We start from the raw sequence: 21,136 nt of genomic DNA on the forward strand, positions 1-21,136 counted from the left end.
CCTCTTCAGATTTGTCTCTGCAAAAGTCAGAAGATTGCAGAAAATTACCCCTAGCTTCTGGATTTTGTAAAGAAGACGAGTGCCAGTCTGGGTTAAGGGGTAAGTGGTTTGAGGAGATGGGGTGTACTTAGTGACTCGGGCTTTCCTTGCCCTTTTAAGGAGAAGTTAACCTTTAAACTACCTTTTAATACAGTGATATTCTGAGAAAACGTGCATTTGGTCTTCATTTTTTACAGCAACCAGGCAGTGGGTTTGAATGAGCGATTGGAAGAGTAGGAGAGGGCCTGAATATAAAGATAAGGAATACAAAGTATCAATAACAATTACAAACATTGTAAACTTACAGAGCAATTTTTTTGGCAGCAACGGTCAGTGACTCCCAGTTAGAATCTAGAAATTGTCAGACAACAGGTAATTTAAAAAAAACAAAAACTGTAACATATAAGAATGGACCACTTGCAAAGTTGCTAAGAATAGGACACACTACAACATAGCACAAGTGACCTTCCCCTTTAAAGTCACATGATATTTGAGGTGGCCATACACAGGCCAATATAAGCTACTGACAGACTAAGTCAGCAGCTAATTGGACAGTGTATGGGGCTTCCCCCGATCGTGTCTGGCTGAAAATTGGACAGATATTGATCGGCCAGGTTTATCTCGTTGAATCAAGGCCCGCCCCAGTTCAATGATTTGGTCCGACCGCCTGACTTCTCATCATTGTGATCCAATGATTGGTCCCTAGGGCCTACAATCAGATCAGCCTGATATCACCCATGTCATGGTGCATGTACAGCCATCTTTAGGTTTTGGATTCAATGCAGCTGAACGCCATGGATCACAAGTTTATCCAAATCCTGGATTCAGTGCTTCCCTAGTATTTCCTCTATGTGTAAATGGTACATGTGTAAATTCCTTCAATTTTGTCTTCTTTCCATTAGTTTTCACTGATGCCAGTAATTATGGAAGAACTGTAACTGTTGCTTCTCTGGTTGGGGAATGAATAATGCCTTATTTGTTTTCTTCTAGGTTTGACTGGATTACCCAAAATGTTTGGGAAGAAAAAGAAAAAGCTGGAAATTTCAGGGCCTTCCAACTTTGAGCACAGGGTTCACACTGGATTTGACCATAAAGAGCAGAAATTCATAGGCCTCCCTCAACAGTGGCAGAGTTTGCTGGCAGACACCGCTAACCGGCCCAAGCCTATGGTAGATCCATCATGTATAACCCCAATACAGCTTGCTCCCATGAAGGTACAGTATTACTTATTTCTACCAGTTGCACAAGTCTATAAGTCACACACATATATATGTATTTTGGGGTCCTTGAGGCTGATTTTCAACAAGCTAAATTGCATGATTACCCACACATATATTTTTTTTACCCAACCAGACTATGTTTTTCCTCCCACGTGGCTGAAAGAATTTTGTGGGGAAACACTGCAGTCGCTTCCAAGTGCGAAGCTGGCCTGGCAGCATTAGGCGGTCTGTTGAAGTATTTCGTGGGGTCCAGAAGGCAAACTGGTTTCGGAAGAAAATGCCTGTTTGCCTTACACTTAGTCCTGGGAGCAAGACATATTTGATTTCCTATTTCTATTAATTGGTAACCTTGTTATGAGCTTAAATGGGTCGTTCACCTTTAAGGGAAGTATCGCAAAAATGAAAATTTAATATAAGCTTCATCATACTGAAATAAGAAACTTTGTAAGTACAATCAATTACATATTCTGTATTGTTTCTGAAATAATCAAGTTTATCTTCACTATTCCTCTCTCATTCTTTCTTCATGCAGCAGTTGGGTGTCCAATATTGATTTACAGTTAGATCCAATATATCTTATAGGGGGGTTTCCTTTTCCTAGCAGATGAATTAGAGCTCACTCTATTAAACTCACCAGACATCATGTCTCTCTACATGCAGGATTTGTGCAAAAGGCAGTTATTTTGTTACATTTTGTTTGTACTGGAATCAGTTATTTAGTGAGTTCTAATTCATCTGCTGGGAAAGGAGCCCACCTATAAGATATATTGGATGTAACTGTCAGTGAATATCTGACACCCAACTGCTGCATGAAGACGGAATGGAAACAGATGCTGAGAGAGGGATAGTGAAGATAAACTGGCCTGAATAGAAAGATGAGTAATACAAAGTAGCAGTAGTAATAAATGTGTAGCCTTACAGAGCTTTTGTTTTTTAGATGGGGTCAGAGACACCGATTTGAAAACTGGAAAGAGACTGAAGATGAAAGCTTATAATTAAAAAAATAAAATAATGAAGACCAGTTGCAAAGTTGCTTAGAATTGGTTGTCCTATAAAATACTAAAAAAAGGAATTGTTCAGTATAAAAATAAAACTGGGTAAATAGCTAACTATATTAGATACATATTTTATTTTGCTCAGGCTATTTACCCAGTTTTTATTTTTATTTTTACACTGAACTGTTCCTTTAAATGTGAAGCACCCCTTTGAGCAGGGCAGTGGCTACCCCTCCCTTGGTGGGCCTTCCTCACAATGCTGGTGAAGGGCTGTGCCCTGGGGAAGGCTCTTGGAATGTGCAGGGGTGTTGGTTTCAATAAAAGATTTTGTATTTGGAGCGGACACTGCTTGCTATAATACATCATGGAAATTTAAAGGCAACATAAAAATAGTTATAAAGCCACTTCCGTGCAGTGTACAGTAGCTAACAACTGAGGACTGGCATAGTTGTACCATAACATGACACTATTTGCTTGTGTAAGAACAAAGCAAATGTTTAATGTTTTGATTCCATTAATATTCAAATCTTTTTGCTGAAATCACAAACGAGGAGCAGTATATTGTATAACAAGCCACATATATATATCTGACAGAGCACCTGTCTGTGAGCACAACAATGCAGGGATTAATGCTGAGTACATCTTGCCTATTTACAGGCCTAAAATCTGAGAAAAAGCTTTCATTGACCCTGGGAGCAGTTGGATGCATAGATATACTGTAGGTCTGCTATGGGGGGGTCCTGTCAGGGTCCCAAAAAAACCATTGTTGATGTTACTGCTGTGCCCATTGTTCAGGCAGGAGCAGACAGTGTAGCAGTGAGTAACCCATAGTAACTGGACAGCTGGGTTAGCTCTCTACTAACTGGTTGCTATGGTTTACTGCACTGCTGCAATCTTGCTCTTGGTCAGTGAACCCTCATTTTTGTGTGTGATATGTAGAAGAACTGTTGTTATTGTGCAAATGTGTTATTTACTGGCATAGGTATAAGTTAGTAGCAGAGCAGTGGGCTGCTAAAGAAGCTGTGCTTGAGTGAATTTCATATGAAGTCTTTCCAGCTTGGCTCAGGCCCTACAAGGAATGGCTGGTGGGCTGATAAACATGTTGTGTTGGCAGTGGGGGGGGGGGGGGCTGCAGATCTGCATTATATGAACAAGTGCAGGAGGGGAACACAGGAGGCCACTCGGAATAACTTGTCTTCCCTTGGAATATCAGCTGACACAAATACACCTCTTACAATGTGCCTTACCATTCTATTTACCCATAATGCTCAGCTGAGCTCAAATAGACAACAATGTCAACTCTGCCTTTTCCCTACTACTCACCAGTGGGGATGGGTAAAGCTGTGTTTAGGGGGGTTCAGGTGGGGATGACTGTAAATAGTAGGGGTTCCAATGAGCAGCAGTTGTAGGTGGCTACAGTGGGGTAAGGTTGGACAAAGCAGTGATTATAATGAGCAGATAAACCACCACAGCAAAAGGCCCAAAGAGCTTTTCCCACCCAGTTTGGGAAAAGGACAAATGTATTATATAAACATGAACCCCATAAGCCTGGCCTGAGAAGCTCTTTCCCCCATTTCCCCTGCAGTAAAGTGCTGCTATGCCAAAGACTGGATCATTAGAACGTCACAGTGCTAAAGGCAGGGAGCACATGTCAATCACACGTTGTTATTATTACTGTTATTATTTCTAATTTATATTGAGCTGACCTATTTCACTTTACAGAGATTTCTCTGTTCATATATTATTTGCTGCCCCCTTACTGCTGGTTTTCAAACTTAAAACAATGTAGCAATGTAGCCAATTCTCCACAGTGTCTGTAAATAAACTGGGTTTGGCTACATTATTGCAGGAGTCACAACCAACAGTGTAAAGAATATAACAGCAGATACTGCTTTCAGTAGCAATTACATTTCCAATTATCTTCAAAACCTGCTTGTAACTTACCCAACACCCAAAATTGGATCTCCGGGCTGTTTTGGGTGGGTCCCCATGATCCCTTTTTATAATATCCAATAGAAAATAGAAATAAAATCACCTGGGTAACTTGTTCTTAACCAATGCTGGGGTGCAAAACTGATTCTGCAAATGTGTCCCCTGGCAAAATGGTTGTGAAACACTGTTGTAACTTGTCAGTTGTATAGAGAGCCTGCAAATATTGCTTTCAGCTGCCGCCTAGTGTTAGTTATTGGGAAATAATTCAGCTGCACACGAGAGAGAGAGAAAAACATTTCTGATTGGTTGTTGTAATTACAAGCTGTCACATCATTATTGGCCAATAACAAGTGTAAGCAGAATGAAATGTATGCCATCTATTATTATTAACATGTATTTATATAGCTCCAACATATTTTGCAGCGCTGTATGTATCCATTGTATGTCGCCAGTCTGATTGACACCTTCACCAGTGATGTTGCCCATAACTACCAATCAGATCTTTGCTTTCGTTTTCTAACTTGTAGGTGACAGTTGAAATCTAATTGCTGATGTGAGCAACGTCACTAGTGAGGTTTGACTCCCCTGTTAATAAATACGCCCCTTATTGTACACCTGGATGATGCAAAGAAAGAGCAGGAAAGTCACTTCACAACTGATGAAGTGCTGTAGCCCCTCAGGATTAAAGCTCCCCATAGACGCGACGATTCTTCTTGCCAAACGACCGATTTTAGGGAAGCCTGACCAATCCTTCGAAATTATCGTGCGGTTAGTGGTATTCGAACGATCATACATTTTACGATTTTTCGGCCGACATCTGTCAGAAAATTGATCGGCCAGGTCAAAAAATCTTTGTGGGTCCCAGTGCAATGTATCTATGTCTGCAGGGCTAAGCAGACAGCTCCCCTTTGTTTTCCTGACAAATTGGTCTTTTTAGTTGATGGTAAATTCGTACGATCGTTCTGAGAAGATCGTGGTCTCACGATCAGGATTTGATCTTTTAAAAATCTCAACATCTATGGGCAGCTTAAATCAATTGTCCCGTAGATACAGGGATTGCTCTGTGTGTGTTACAAGGTGGCAGCAAGGAGCCTTCTTTCTTGTCACTTTCTATTCCCTTACTGAAAAGAAATGTCTCCTGCTGGTGAAATATGAACACATTGCCTAAAAGCTATTTATATTGCTGGAAATACTATAAGCAGTGGGCTATTCTGTTCCAGATATAGAAGTATAGGCCGTTCCCAGGAAACACACATCCTGAATTAAATCCATTAAAAACCTTCTGTGTAATGACAGTAATATCTGTACATGTTTGGGCACAATATGACAGTAACTGACATTATAAGCAACAGGGAAACCAGTGACACGGCTTAGACCATCCCTGTATATTTGTTAGAATAAATGATTTGCTGGAGAGAGGGACAAGTACACGGCATTGTACAGCAGGGACACAGAGCTGAGACTGGGACAGGGCTCACACACCTTCACATTTTATTTTCATCTTTATTCACCGTTAATATTATTCTACTGGATGTTCTGTTCTGTTACTGTACAGTTGTCTAGGGGGTACTGTATCTGCACCCTTTGAATGGGCAGCTAACGCCTGACAGTTGGCTCATATTGCCCACAGGCAGCAGTCAAATGACAGTTGCAAGGGCTACAGGGAAGACTGTTGTCAGGGGCCGACCCAATTTTGACCCAAGGGCCCAGCAAGGTTGCACAAATACCCGTCATTTCCATAGAAGCTTCTATATCTTGACTTATTAGCACATTCATTAATGGAACCACGGTGGTATATGAAAGAGTAGCACAACTGTTTATATTGGGACCTATTTACATGAGCACCTCATGAAGAGCAATGTTATTGGTCCCCTAAACTTTGGCAACAAGACATTTTCCTTAAAGGGGAAGTAAAGTCTAAAATAGAATAATACTAGAAATGCTGTATTTTGTATACTAAACATGAACTTACTGCACCACACGCCTAATCAAACAAATGATTTATGCTTTCAAAGTTGGCCACAGGGGGTCAACATCTTGTAACTTTGTTATACATCTTTGCAAGACCAAGACTGTGCACATGCTCAGTGTGGTCTGGGCTGCTTAGGGATCGTCATAAATGATCAAAACAGCACAAGTCAAATAATATCTGCCAGAAGACGATACAGCAAGACTGATTAATAATCTAATGTGATTTTATAGTTTTTCTATTGTTTAATACAAACTTTCTCCAACTCTGCAGAACCAGTGGCTGCAGCAAAATAATCCTTCAAATAGAATCCCAGTTTATCTGTTTAAATCTGGCTCCATGATCTTTGTCCTGCAGCTGGAGTTGGAAACAGTAAAGGGAACGTAAAGGCAAAAATAAAATCCAATACAAATCTCTCCACAATCGCCGACTGCTCTACAGGGAAACAAACAAAGCTGCTTGAGTTCTGCATGGCAGGTAAGTAAGACGGGGGCTCCCCCTGCTGTACATAAGTATGATTGTTTCCCTGCAGAGCAGTTAGGGACCGTCTGACAATTCCTATCCACAGCAGTAAATGAAGGGACAATTTCACTGCATACAGTCAGGTTTCTTATAAAATCGGTACATATTTTTAAATTAAAGTATATGGAGATAGGTTTCTTTTTCATTAAAGAAAGTAAGAATGGGATTTTGTTTTTTTGCATTTACGTGCCCTTTAAGCATATGTTGCAGCTGCTTATCACTCAGGGTCCCACTGGGCCCCCTATAGTTCCTGGGCCCTGAGTAGTGTCTGTTTCTTTTGAGGTTACACCCCCTGTTTTTCAGTACAATACTTTGTGGATTTATATCATAATAGCTGTAGCTGAAAAAAAAACTCCCACATATCCATCAAGTTCAACCTTTTGTCTAATTAAAACCTACTTGCCTGCCAAGTTGATCTTTTGTGTAGTGCATACAAGGGGCCAAAAATATTGGTACTATGAGCTTGTTTTCCTCTAAGATTTCACATTTGACATTGTTTGGGTCAATTGAACAGTATGTGGATTTCTCAATGCAGGGCAGATGGGACAGTCAATGAGCAGCCCAATCTTCAGCATTAATCACTATCTCATAGGGCCAGAGTACAAGGACAGGGCAGATGAGTATCTGTAAGGGTTAAATGGACAGTAAATGGGGGGGCTCTCAATACAGAGTAGGACTGTGAGGGTGAAATGAACAGTAAATGGGGCAGAACAGCAGCTTTGTGCAATTTGTGTCCATTATTCCCTGATCGTAGCAGTAGTAGTATTTATAGGCTTCTGGTTATCAGATCCATGAAAGTACTGAGCACCTTATCCCTTAATCTTACTCTCTCAGGCCTTCACTACCCTGAAGGGGCATTGTTGGCAATTAATCATGATAATAAAATTGAGTGTAAATTGTTATATAATTGGGAAGATGAATATAGAATGTAAGCTGTATTTATCTAATTTAATCCAATAGTAATCAAGGCAATTGCACGGGGTAGGGGTTGAGTTTTCTTTTTGCTTTTTTTCTGTTCATGGGCATCTGTGATCCTGTAGGGACCAATTTATAGTAAGTATATAAGTAACAGCTTTATGCAAGGTATCTTATTTTATAAGTGCTCAGTGCCCCCTCTATTGTAGCTTCCTAACTTTCCCAGCACCCTTAATGTTTTACTGGGATCAAGATTAGAAAAACTGGTCGGGATAGCACATATATGTGCTTAGTATGTTCAGTGTAGACATCTTTCTTCGAGTGTATTAAATGTTGGTGTTTCTTTACATCAGGAGAAATGGCATAGAGCAGTGGCATCGTGTGGACACTAGGGGGAGCCAGTGTATTGCACAATGCAGATGCAGTAAATTGTGAAAACTCAATTTTACATACCCTGATTTTGTTTCCCCTCATTTTACACCATTAGGGGGTCTCTTCAAAATATATTATCACATTGTTTAAATTTTTTCTGGCTATTACACCATTTTATTCAGGTACCCTGAAAAATGTAAAAAGGGGGTTCTACTGAACATTAATCTTAATTGGACAACTGCTTGTTGTTTATGTGAAAATGCAGTTTACAAAACCCAAACTGCCTGTTTGTAAGTATCCCCATCATGACACAAGCTTTCGTAAGGATCCCCATCATGACACAAGCTTTTGTAAGGATCCCCATCATAACACAAGCTTTTGTAAGTATCCCCATCATGATATGAGCTTTTGTAAGTATCCCCATCATGACACAAGCTTTTGTAAGGATCCCCATCATGACACAAGCTTTTGTAAGGATCCCCATCATGACACGAGCTTTTGTAAGGATCCCTATCATGGCACAAGCTTTTGTAAGGATCTCCATCATGACACAAGCTTTTGTAAGGATCCCCATCATGACACAAGCTTTTGTAAGGATCCCCATCATGACACGAGCTTTTGTAAGGATCCCCATCATGACACAAGCTTTTGTAAGTATCCCCATCATGACACGAGCTTTTGTAAGGATCCCCATCATGGCACAAGCTTTTGTAAGGATCCCCATCATGACACAAGATTTTGGAAGTATCCCCATCATGACACAAGCTTTTGTAAGGATCCCCATCATGACATGAGCTTTTGTAAGGATCCCCATCATGACACAAGCTTTTGTAAGGATCCCCATCATGGCACGAGCTTTTGTAAGTATCCCCATCATGACATGAGCTTTTGTAAGGATCCCCATCATGGCACAAGCTTTTGTAAGTATCCCCATCATGACACAAGCTTTTGTAAGGATCCCCATCATGACACGAGCTTTTGTAAGTATCCCCGTCATGACACAAGCTTTTGTAAGTATCCCCATCATGACACAAGCTTTTGTAAGGATCCCCATCATGACATGAGCTTTTGTAAGTATCCCCATCATGACACAAGCTTTTGTAAGGATCCCCATCATGGCACGAGCTTTTGTAAGGATCCCCATCATGACACGAGCTTTTGTAAGTATCCCCATCATGGCACGAGCTTTTGTAAGTATCCCCATCATGACACGAGCTTTTGTAAGGATCCCCATCATGACACGAGCTTTTGTAAGGATCCCTATCATGGCACAAGCTTTTGTAAGGATCCCCATCATGACACAAGCTTTTGTAAGTATCCCCATCATGGCACAAGCTTTTGTAAGTATCCCCATCATGACACAAGCTTTTGTAAGGATCCCCATCATGACATGAGCTTTTGTAAGTATCCCCATCATGACACAAGCTTTTGTAAGGATCCCCATCATGACACAAGCTTTTGTAAGGATCCCCATCATGACACGAGCTTTTGTAAGGACCCCCATCATGACACGAGCTTTAGTAAGGATCCCCATCATGACACAAGCTTTAGTAAGGACCCCCATCATGACACAAGCTTTTGTAAGGATCCCCATCATGACATGAACTGAGTAAGGGCATAAGTGAATGACAGTTTTTTTATGGCCTGTGTGTAGTGAGAATATCTGAATGTGTATGTTGGGAGCAAATAAAGCGTGTCAGACTCAGCGGGGGGCATCTAGGAACAATTTTGCTTTCTATAACTTCTCAACTTTTTGTAACATTGCAGTCCCTGCCTGGTGGGGGATGAGAATCATTGTTTTAGAAACAGATTAGAGGCATTAAAGGACCAGTAACACAGTCGAGTAAAAAAAAAAAAATCAGTTTCTGCATCTGAATTGAACGTTTTGAGTTGCGCACAATATTGATATATTGAGAGTTAGGATATTACACACACATGCTGGTTTTTCTGTGTTTCTCCATTCCAGCACAAGGGAACGTACAAGTTAGTGTTGCCAATTCATCACAATCACGTCTCTTTCTCTCTCTGCCTCTCTCTGTCTGACTCTCTGTCTCTCTCTCTCTCCTCCGCAGAGAAGACACCGCTTAAAGCAAAGCTATACTCCTCAAACAATGTAGGTCTCTATAAAAAAGATATTGCATAAAACAGCTCATATGTAAAACCCTACTTCATGTAGATAAACTATTTTCATAATAATATACTTTTTTTGTAGTATGTGCCATTGGGTAATCATAAATAGAAAATTGCCATTTTAAAAATAAGGGCCGCCCCCTGGGAATGTAGGATTCACAGTGCAAACAAACAAACCATACATGATAGGTCACATGAGCCAATTAACAGACAGAGTTGTGTCTTGTGCTTCCCACACTTCTTCCTGTTACAGTTAGAACTGCAGTATTTCTGGTCAGGTGATCTCTTCCTGTTACAGTTAGAGCTGCAGTATTTCTGGTCAGGTGATCTCTTCCTGTTACAGTTAAGCTGACCATAGATGTTGAGATTTTTAAAAGATCCGATCCTCATTGTGAGATATTCCAGGAACGATTGTACGAATTGACCATCAACTAAAAAGACCAATTTGCCAGGAAAACAAAGGGGAGCTGCCAGCTTAGCCCTGCAGACATAGATAGATTGTACTGGGACCGACAAAGATTTTTTGACCTGGCTGATCAATTTCCTGACAGATGTCGGCCAAAAAAATCGTAAGATGTATGATCGTTCGAATCCCACTAAGCGCACGATAATTTCGATGGATTGGTCGGACTTCCCTAAAATTGGTCGTTCAGCAAGAAGACTCGTCGTGTCTATGGGGAGCTTTAGAGCTGCAGTATTTCTGGTCAGGCAATCTCTTCCTGTTACAGTTAAAGCTGCAGTATTTCTGGTCAGGTGATCTCTTCCTGTTACAGTTAGAGCTGCAGGATTTCTGGTCAGGTGATCTCTTCCTGTTACAGTTAGAGCTGCAGTATTTCTGGTCAGGTGATCTCTTTATGTTACAGTTAGAGCTGCAGTATTTCTGGTCAGGTGATCTCTTCCTGTTACAGTTAGAGCTGCAGTATTTCTGGTCAGGTGATCTCTTTATGTTACAGTTAGAGCTGCAGTATTTCTGGTCAGGTGATCTCTTCCTGTTACAGTTAGAGCTGCAGTATTTCTGGTCAGGTGATCTCTTCCTGTTACAGTTAGAGCTGTAGTATTTCTGGTCAGGTGATCTCTTCCTGTTACAGTTAGAGCTGCAGTATTTCTGGTCAGGTGATCTCTTCCTGTTACAGTTAGAGTTGCAGTATTTCTGGTCAGGTGATCTCTTCCTGTTACAGTTAGAGCTGCAGTATTTCTGGTCAGGTGATCTCTTCCTGTTACAGTTAGAGCTGCAGTATTTCTGGTCAGGTGATCTCTTCCTGATGTAAAAAGGCAATATTTACTTAAATATATATTACAGTTTGATAAGATTCTTTAATATGTCACTTAATTTGATATAAACTATTTTCTGCTCAAGTATTAATTTTGGGGTATAGTTTTCCTATAATGCCTCCCACCTGCACTTGGATTTACCCCAAAACCTTCCCTTCCCAGTTGCCATTCAGACTGAACACCCCTGGTTTGCCACTGTGTCCTGGCCTTCTGGGGGGCATCTTCACAATTTAGGAATTCGTAGCATAAATGCTCTCTGGTCCATAAGTATCTTAGAAATGGGCATCCTTAGGATGTGTGTAGCCAATCACAATGACTGCCTGCCCCCCACATGGGAATTGGCTGGCATGTGTAGTTCTCAAATGACCCTTGCCCAACCCTAGCCTACCAACATGGACCCAACCTGACCCTCCATGATGCCATCATTTTTATGCTCACCCATTGGTGATGTCACAGACACATGTATATAAATGAAAGAGGGGTAAGATTGGGGTGCAATGCTGTTACAGGCGGCCAGCACTAGTCAGGTGATTGGGGGATAGTTTCATTTATGCCATATAAATAGAACATTAACACAGCACATCCCCTTCTGATTTATAAAGTTGTGTAAACTATAATTGTGTCCCTTTAACAAGTTCTGACTGATATCATGGGAAAAAAATCTACTTTTTGTGATATTTCCCTTTAAAGTATTGGAAGGCTTTTTAACCCTGGGCCAAAAAGTCAACTTATAAGATAATGCAATGCACAAATAGGGTTGGATTGGGGCCCCAGATATCACAGGGACTCCATTGTGTATAAAGACATTTTTATCAGTTGCTGGTTGAGTGGGGTGCTTATCCCATCTAGGGATGCAGTCTGGGCCAGTGGGATTTATAAACCAGGCTTGATTTGCCAGACCACAACAGAAATGCAACTGGCAGGGTCTACATCATAGTGAAAGTTAATGCCAAGATGGAGGTCCCCTTTTAATTATATGTATTTCTTTCCTTAATTTCTTGGCAGACAGGCCCATCAGTGTCATTGCAAGGGCCCGATTGGTGGAATCACAAATGTACTGCTATCAAACAATAGCAATGAGATTAGCCGTGACTCTGCCGCTGTACCTTCTTCTATTTATAATAATGTCTAATAGATTGTAAGAGAAGTGCAAGGATAATGAAATGTTTCCATTGTTGTTATGGCAACATAAAATTGGAAGAAAAAAAGCTGCCAAACAGAATGGAAATTGTACCCTGTCTCTTCGCCTGGCATCTCACTTTATCTATTTTACTTTGTTCTTTTCCTTGACTAATAATAAGCAATAACCCTTCTTTTGGAATTTGGCAGATTTGTACGTGGAGGTTCTGTGTAATAGTGGGATTTTATTGGGCAGTTAGACACCCACTGCCTAGTAGAGTGGGAGGAGGTGAGACCCCTTGCTTCTTTAGGTGGACTGGGAACCTCTCACTAGCACCTATGGGTGGTGCTGACATTTTGCTACTTAGTTCTACCGTCTATGCCTCACCCACATTGTCCAATGGTCTCTTAAAACCGACATGTCTTTATGGGAGGGGCTCTATAAAGTCTATGCCCCACCCACATTGTCCAATGGTCTCTTATAACTGACTTGTCTTTATGGGAGGGGCTCTATAAAGTCTATGCCCCATCCATGTCTATTATTTGGATATAACTGACTTGTCTTTATATTGTATTGTGTAGACATTGCAATTGTAGAATATTGTGCAAAGTCAGGCAAGAATGTGTATGTAACACTTTATATCTGGACTGTCTCACCAGGGATATGGGGACTGTTAATTTGATGACTACAAGTAGAATAATGATGATTTCTCTAAATAATTGGGTCGTACAGCTCACTGAGACAGATTTTCTGCCCAACCCTGTGACGTATTTAGCAGTGGAACAGTTCTGCCCATTCTGGCTCGTTGACAAAACCCCCTAACAACCTTATGCAAATGGCAACTCCCTCTTTGATAAATACACCTAGGGTTGCCACCTGGCTGGTAAAAATGATGGTTGATCCCAATGTTATTAATAGGGAAAAAGATAAAAATATAGGAAGGCCGGTATTTTTTTCCAGAAAAGGTGGCAAGCCTAAATACACCCCAACATCACTCCATGTAACATATGGAGATCATTGGCACTAGACTGTCTGGTGAGTTCTAGTTTCACTATAAACAGGATCTGTATAATCTCTAGCAAGTAAGTCTGTATAGGGCCGCGGTTGTCAGTGATTCCTGCTTTTCATTGCTACTTTCTACACAAAACAAGTGGAAACCCATGTCATTGGGTTTTATTAAAGGGACACTAAGCACAAGTCTTTTTTACCAAAACAAAATATGAAATTGTGCAGGATTCGTTTGGAGTGTAATGTTTTCTCTTGCTCTCTGCTTATTAAGAGACAGGCGGTATTTACGGATAGAAAATACAATTATAGTCCCATGATATCTCCCCTATGCAAAACCATATAGTTAGCCCATGGCACAGCATATATTAAAGAGAAAGTGCGCTGGCAGTTACGGAGTTACTCATATATATAGTTTTCAGTTCAGCCTCCCAGCACTTGTTTATTTTAAAAAGCATCACTGCCCAGTGTTTTCCTGGAGAGGGGGTATTACTACAACCCTATACTATATTGTTAGTGCAAAAGAACACCCCTATAGAACATCCCTGCGTTCTCTAGTATTAGGTCTTGGCATATCCTTCAGAGAGAGATACCAAAAATCTTCTGCACTCCATTTTGGTGTGGGGAGACCTGTTGTAGAAAAGAACATGGCAGCAATCAAACATTTTCTGCATCGTGTCCAGCACTTTCTCTAGAAAGCTGTCCTTGCAGTGTAGAATTCTATTGTCAGCCTCCGTGTGCCATTCCTGCCCATTTAATGCCATTTAGTGCTGTTTGCAAGTGATAGGGAATCTTTTTGCCAGTCTAAGGCAATGCTAAATCTTTAGGCTAAGACAAGAAAACAAGAAAGGAAGACAAGAAAGACATTTCTATTCATGCAGTTAAAATAAGATTTCCAGTAGACATATAAAATAGGAAAATAAAAGAAAACTATAGTATAGTTGCCCTATAATAAATTGGAAATAAATAAATACAACATGCTATGTAAAAAGTGGAGTAAAACATTTATGGTGATGTTGCCCACAGCAACCAATCAGCATTTAGATTTCAACAGTTAGAAAACAAAAGCAAAGATCTGATTGGCTGCTAATATTCCGGTAATATTTCACTATTGCACAGCATGATAAATAGACCCTTTAGTTTGGATCTTCCCGTATGTCGCCACTGAGACTGTATTTCCTATTAGAGTGCAGCACACGCATGGGTACATGATAAAGCCAAGCATTGCCCTTCCTGGAAGCCATACACTATACCAGTGTGATTTGGGAAACATTGCAGAGATGCTTTATAAGGACAAGTTGTTAATTGCTACTTCATTATTGTCAAAGTTAATTCAGTGTTTGGAGGTTGAGGCACCTTCCCATTGCGTGAGTGTAGCAGGAGAAGAAGACAGCCGTTCTCACAGCCAGATCCATTAGAGCTTATCACTAGCGGACAGGCCGCGAGAGATTCTGCATGAAATATGGCAACTGTCATGGCTGCCCTGAACAAATGCAAGACGTGTTGAGCAAGTGGGAGCAACGAAATGAACAGCACAGAGGGGAGCTCTCCTTCATTTGCATACACAGTGGACCATCGATTTCTTTTTGTCTTCACTTTATCCTGGCGCTCTCATTTAGCACAGGAATATCACATGAGCCCCATCGATTCTTTCACCAAACGAGACACAGTTTGTCCCACTACGGATACTTAGGGGCACATTTATTAAGGGTTGATTGAAAATTCAAATTCTAATGAAAGGTCAAAACTGTCAAATTCAACTAGAGTTATCCAAACTCAATTTGAGTTTTTTTTAAAAAATTAGATTTTCGAGATTTATCATACTCTGGCCCTTTAAGAATTCAAATTCAACTATTCGCCACCTAAAATCTGCCGAATTACTCTTTGAGTCAATGGGAGACGTCCAGGGATCAATTTGGAGATGTTTGCAGCCTTCCTGACATCCGAGTGTTTTTCAGAGAAAAAAAATCGAATCAAGTTTGATAGAATTCAAAATTTTCTAGTTTTCTGGTCGTTTAAATTAGTCCAAGTTTAAATAATTTGATTTTATTAATAAATTTTGCCTAGTCGAATTTCGAATTCATTCAAATTAATGAAACTCACATGAATTCGAAATTCGACCCTTGATAAATGTGCCTCTTACTGTGAAATGTTCATCCTTCCTGAAATGATAAATAGGATAAGGTTTCCAGAATTCAGATTCATAAGAAATGTTTTAAGTTTGTAAAACCTTATCAAAAGTTCTGATAAAACCTAAAGATTATCTGGTAGATGACTGGTAGGATAGGGATAGAAGAATTTAGCAATAACATATCTCAGCAAACCACGTCAAATCCTTTGTTAATTTAGCCATTATTATAGTATTTATCAGCTACTCCTCTTTGAACCCATGGGCCTGCATACAATTGGGACAATTCTGAGCTGAGTCAGACACAGAATTTGGTTGCTCAGATTGGAACAATTTGCAATAACTGCCAACCTCAAAAATGTGAAATGATTGACTATTTTTTCTGGGTGAGAAATGTGATGCGACATTTAGGCTGTATAACATTCTAAAGAAGTACCAACTTACTTATTTTTAGCGGATTGTGGAAAGACAGGAATATATTTACTGTTCTTTATAACCACATTTTGTTCTTTCTTTGTGCAGACTATTGTTCGAGGCAGTAAACCAGCACAAGATGCTTACATCAATGGCCTGCTGGAAGACTTTGATAATATCTCAGTTACCCGCTCCAATTCCCTTCGCAAAGAAAGCCCACCAACTCCCCGTTTGGGACATTCCAACCAATTAAGAGGATACCCAGAAGAAAATGGCTTCTTTGCTTTCTCCCAGTATAGCTGTGAACCTGAAGTACAGAGGAGCAATATCTCTGAACGATACAAGGAAAGGAGCCTTAGTGCTGAGGAGGCTGAGATTTATTATAGAGCAAACAAACCTGCCAGGCACAATGGGCATCCAATTAAAATGAGATCTTATGAGACTTATTTCCCTGAAGTAAAATCCGTTAGGGCAGAATTGTCAAGTTACCCATCAGAATATCACCCCCAGCTGGAAACAAAGAGTAGATCTGTCGATCAGTATGATTACCACAGCATGGCCGGTACTTCACTTCAGGACTACAGGGATTATTTCCCACCATCTATTACAGGGACAATAATGCTAAGTGAGGGCTCCAGAGAAAGACTTGAGTACAGTGAATGGGGGGAAGGGCTACCCAAGGATGATTACGACAAGAGGCCAAAGTCGTCATACGTCACCCAAACAAGTCCTCAACCAGCCATGAGACAAAGGTCAAGGTCGGGGTCTGGCCTTCAAGAACCAATCATCCCATATGGTACGGGGGTTATGAAAGCCAACCAGCAAGGCCATCCGTTTAGTTCTTATACCTACCCACGTTTGTCAGAAACCCAAGGGTGCATTCCAAAGGTAATGTAAATGCATAGGTTTTCTTAATGCAATGTTACTTTTACGTATTGGGGTCGCACATAAATATATATAGGTATCAGCGAGGCCCATTCCTGTCAACCTGTGATGTCCAGCATTTGGTACTTCAGACATTCTTGATCCAGCACCTACCAACAGCCAGAGGCCATGTAATCCATGCTCTTAATCCTGGCAGCCATCAAAATTCCATCCTATCTTGTATATATAATATATATGTATACTTAGAGAAAAGATCGGCATGCCAACGTATCTTTTTAGTGCTCATTTATTCCACTGTGCATTCCAACGTTTCTGTCCACGTTTTGATATTTATTAAGGTCGTTGGAATGCTCTAAAAAGATATGTTCATGTGCTGTTCTTTTCTCCAAGTATACATATATTTATATATACAACCTAGTGGAAATTTTATCTACATAATTCTAGATCAAGCATCCGGTTTTGGGAATTGGATCAGAGTGCTGAGAGAAATCTGAACAGCCCAAAAATATATATATATATATATATATATATATATATATATATATATATATATATATATATATATACATACAAGAGTCCTCTGCACCCATTATCAATATACTGTATTTAAGACAGCGACATTTTGTGCATACTGCTACTAAAAAAATGCCTTACCCTTTAAACAAAACAGGGATTGATTGTTTGTCCATATATTGCAATATATTTAAGCTGAACAACTACGTCAAAGTTATCCCATATCTGGCCAGTCCTACACTTTATTTTCATCTGATTCATTAAGAATTCTATTGCTTCATTATACATTTTACAAAGGGACTAAGTTTTACCTGCAACTTACTTGCTGCTTTCAAAGCAAAACTCCCAAACTTGGCTGCCCTTTTATTAGACACCAGTGGGATCACCTGACTATAGCTGGGAAGGGGCACTCTTGTATTTGTCTATATGTTTTTTGTGGTCACAGCCTCATTGCACCCCCGCCTAATGGTTTTAAAAACTAGTGGGGAGCACAAGTTTCCCTTGTTTGTTCTAGTTATACAGGTCAGGTGATCCCACTGGTGGCCAATAAAAGGGCAGCCAAGTTTGGGAGTTTTACTTTGAAAGCAGCTAGTAAGTTGCAGGTAAAATTAGTCCCAGTGTAAAATGTATAATGAAGCAATAGAATTCTTAATGAATCAGATGAAAATTAAGCGTAGGACTGGCCAGATATGGGATGACTTTGATGTAGTTGGCCAGCTTAAATATATTGCAATATATGGACAAACAATCCCTGTTTTGTTTAAAGGGTAAGGCATTTTTCAGTAGCAGTAGCACAAAATGTCTCTGTCTTAAATATATTGATAATGGGTTGAGTGCAGAGGATCTTGTATTTGTCTATATGTATTTTGTGGTCACAGCCTCATTGCACCCCCGCCTAATGATTTAAAAAATAGTGGTGAGCACAACTTTCCCTTTATATATATATATATATATATATATATATATATATATATATATATATATATATATATATACACACACAATCCCATAGTAGCATCTTCCCTTCTATACACACAATCCCATAGTAACATCGTCCCTTCTATACACACAATCCCATAGTAGCATCGTCCCTTCTATACACACAATCCCATAGTAGCATCTTCCCTTCTATACACACAATCCCATAGTAACATCGTCCCTTCTATACACACAATCCCATAGTAACATCGTCCCTTCTATACACACAATCCCATAGTAACATCGTCCCTTCTATACACACAATCCCATAGTAGCATCGTCCCTTCTATACTCACAATCCCATAGTAGCATCTTCCCTTCTATACACACAATCCCATAGTAACATCGTCCCTTCTATACACACAATCCCATAGTAACATCGTCCCTTCTATACACACAATCCCATAGTAACATCGTCCCTTCTATACACACAATCCCATAGTAGCATCGTCCCTTCTATACACACAATCCCATAGTAACATCGTCCCTTCTATACACACAATCCCATAGTAACATCGTCCCTTCTATACACACAATCCCATAGTAACATCGTCCCTTCTATACACACAATCCCATAGTAACATCGTCCCTTCTATACACACAATCCCATAGTAACATCTTCCCTTCTATACACACAATCCCATAGTAACATCGTCCCTTCTATACACACAATCCCATAGTAGCATCGTCCCTTCTATACACACAATCCCATAGTAACATCGTCCCTTCTATACACACAATCCCATAGTAACATCGTCCCTTCTATACACACAATCCCATAGTAACATCGTCCCTTCTATACACACAATCCCATAGTAACATTGTCCCTTCTATACACACAATCCCATAGTAACAGCCCTTTCTCCTGGCTCCATCTTTCTTTTCTACACCCACTATGTCTCATGTATTCACCATCTTGCCCTATGGCTACACTCTGTATCTTGCACAAGGATTTCTTTAATCTGCTGCTAGAGCCCAAGTAGTTTTTCACTGAGCACTAAGGGACGGGCTTTTGCCCCCCTCCCAAATGACTATTCCTTCATTACAGGCCTCTTCCCTGGCACTGCCCTCTTCCCACCCTGCAATGAGAACTAAAGCTGCTCAGCTTGTCCATAGTGTGTCCCTACTAATAAAACATTCGGAGTCTTTTCTGCTGGAACAATTATAGAAGAATGTGGCTATGGTGCGGCCAGTAACGGAACCCATTCTACTGTAAATCTGCCTTTTGTCTCTGTTTTTGCCTCCTTAGCAGAACCCGGTCAGATGATGTTCTGCTGCAGAATTCAATTTCACAGTTCAGTTAGGTCCTTGATTATGCTGCCAAATTCAGATTAATGTGACTTTAACTAACATGAATCAAGGGACGTCTGGCTGTCGGCCAATACCCTTGCTTTGCCCCTTTCAGCTTTATGCCCTGGGAGCCCCTGTGCCCTGCCAATGATCTCCTCAATTAAATGAATTTCATGCATTAATTCGATTTGTCAGACTTTAGGAGTGGAAGTCAGACTCACCTCCGGATTGTACATTGTAACGACTAATATAATATATATCTTCCCTAATATGTGTGTGTGCGTGTATAGAAGTCTCTCTTTTATATATATATATATATTTACTGCATGACCCACACACTGTGACATCAGTATATAGCTGATACACATAAACTTTTTAAGGGGACTGGCACTGGGGTCCATTTGCCAAATCCCATCATACGTCATATTGTTATTATACGAAAACCCAATGTTCAGAAAACTGCAACATAAGGGAATACATGTCTTTATTAAGTATACCATTCTTTATTTTTATTTTTTATTTTTTTTTACAGATAATAGATCATCCAACCTGTATGTGTTTATTCTTTTACAGGGCAACCCTTTTGAAATGAAAAAATAACAAAAGTGGTATAAAGGTGATCCTTTTATTGGCTAACTAATATAATCATAACAAACTTTCAGAACATTTTAGTTAGGGTTAGGGTTACACTGAAGCTGTGCTGTTCACTGGTGTGTGTGTATATATATATATATATATATATATATATATATATATATATATATATATATATATATATATATATATATACATACAACATTCAGCTAATAGGTCAAATGACCAACAAAAATGAATATCAATCTATGTGTAAGGTGTCAAAGTCATTTACGAGGGGATCTGCAAGAGATAAGCAGATAAGGTACAAGATAATGTGGGTCAAATAGGCTGAGTATAAATTAGGGCTGAATTATTGGAGTGTAGGAGTGTGACCTGGTGAAGTCCTTTCTTATTCCACATAATTAGCCATAAATCCAAGGCCCAGGTTTAGTCCATTCTTCAGAGAACTGAAAGTTTCCATTCATTTGTATTCCCACACCTTTCTTTCATTATCTGTTTTAAAATTGCCCTTAAGAGCCAAAATTCTTAAATCCTTTATAGAGTGATAAAGGCCATTGAAATGATTTCCTATTGGTGTGTCCAGTTTTTTATTGGTTATAGTGAATGGGTGGTGTGTATTTCTCTTTCTCAGGCTTTGCCCAGTCTCTCCTATATACAGTCCCCCTGTTATGCATTTAGTGCATTGTATTAAATACACCACATTGGAAGCAGAACAGTTGTAGTGACCATGGATGCTGTATTCCTCTAATGTGTCTGGAATTGGTATTTTGTCTGAAATCAGGATGTGTGGGCAGGTTTTGCATTGTTTTTTGCCACAGGGGTATGTTCTATTTTTGGTGG

The 21,136-nt window shown here is 40.0% G+C and overlaps 1 protein-coding gene across 3 annotated transcripts in view; it reads left to right on the forward strand.

Annotated features, from left to right (window-relative positions):
* The window catches only part of pak5.L (p21 (RAC1) activated kinase 5 L homeolog), a 46,302-nt gene that overhangs the window by 12,191 nt on the left and 12,975 nt on the right, over positions 1–21,136 (forward strand). For all 3 annotated transcript variants that reach the window (XM_018262487.2, XM_018262488.2, XM_041562426.1), the window contains 2 exons: positions 1,030–1,253; positions 16,142–16,921. In XM_018262487.2, the coding sequence (XP_018117976.1) occupies positions 1,050–1,253; positions 16,142–16,921 (984 nt within the window). In that variant the 5' untranslated portion in view covers positions 1,030–1,049. The remainder of the gene's footprint in view (positions 1–1,029; positions 1,254–16,141; positions 16,922–21,136) is intronic.

The sequence above is a fragment of the Xenopus laevis genome, chromosome 5L (assembly GCF_017654675.1).
Source record: "Xenopus laevis strain J_2021 chromosome 5L, Xenopus_laevis_v10.1, whole genome shotgun sequence".
In the NCBI taxonomy this organism is placed as follows: domain Eukaryota; kingdom Metazoa; phylum Chordata; class Amphibia; order Anura; family Pipidae; genus Xenopus; species Xenopus laevis.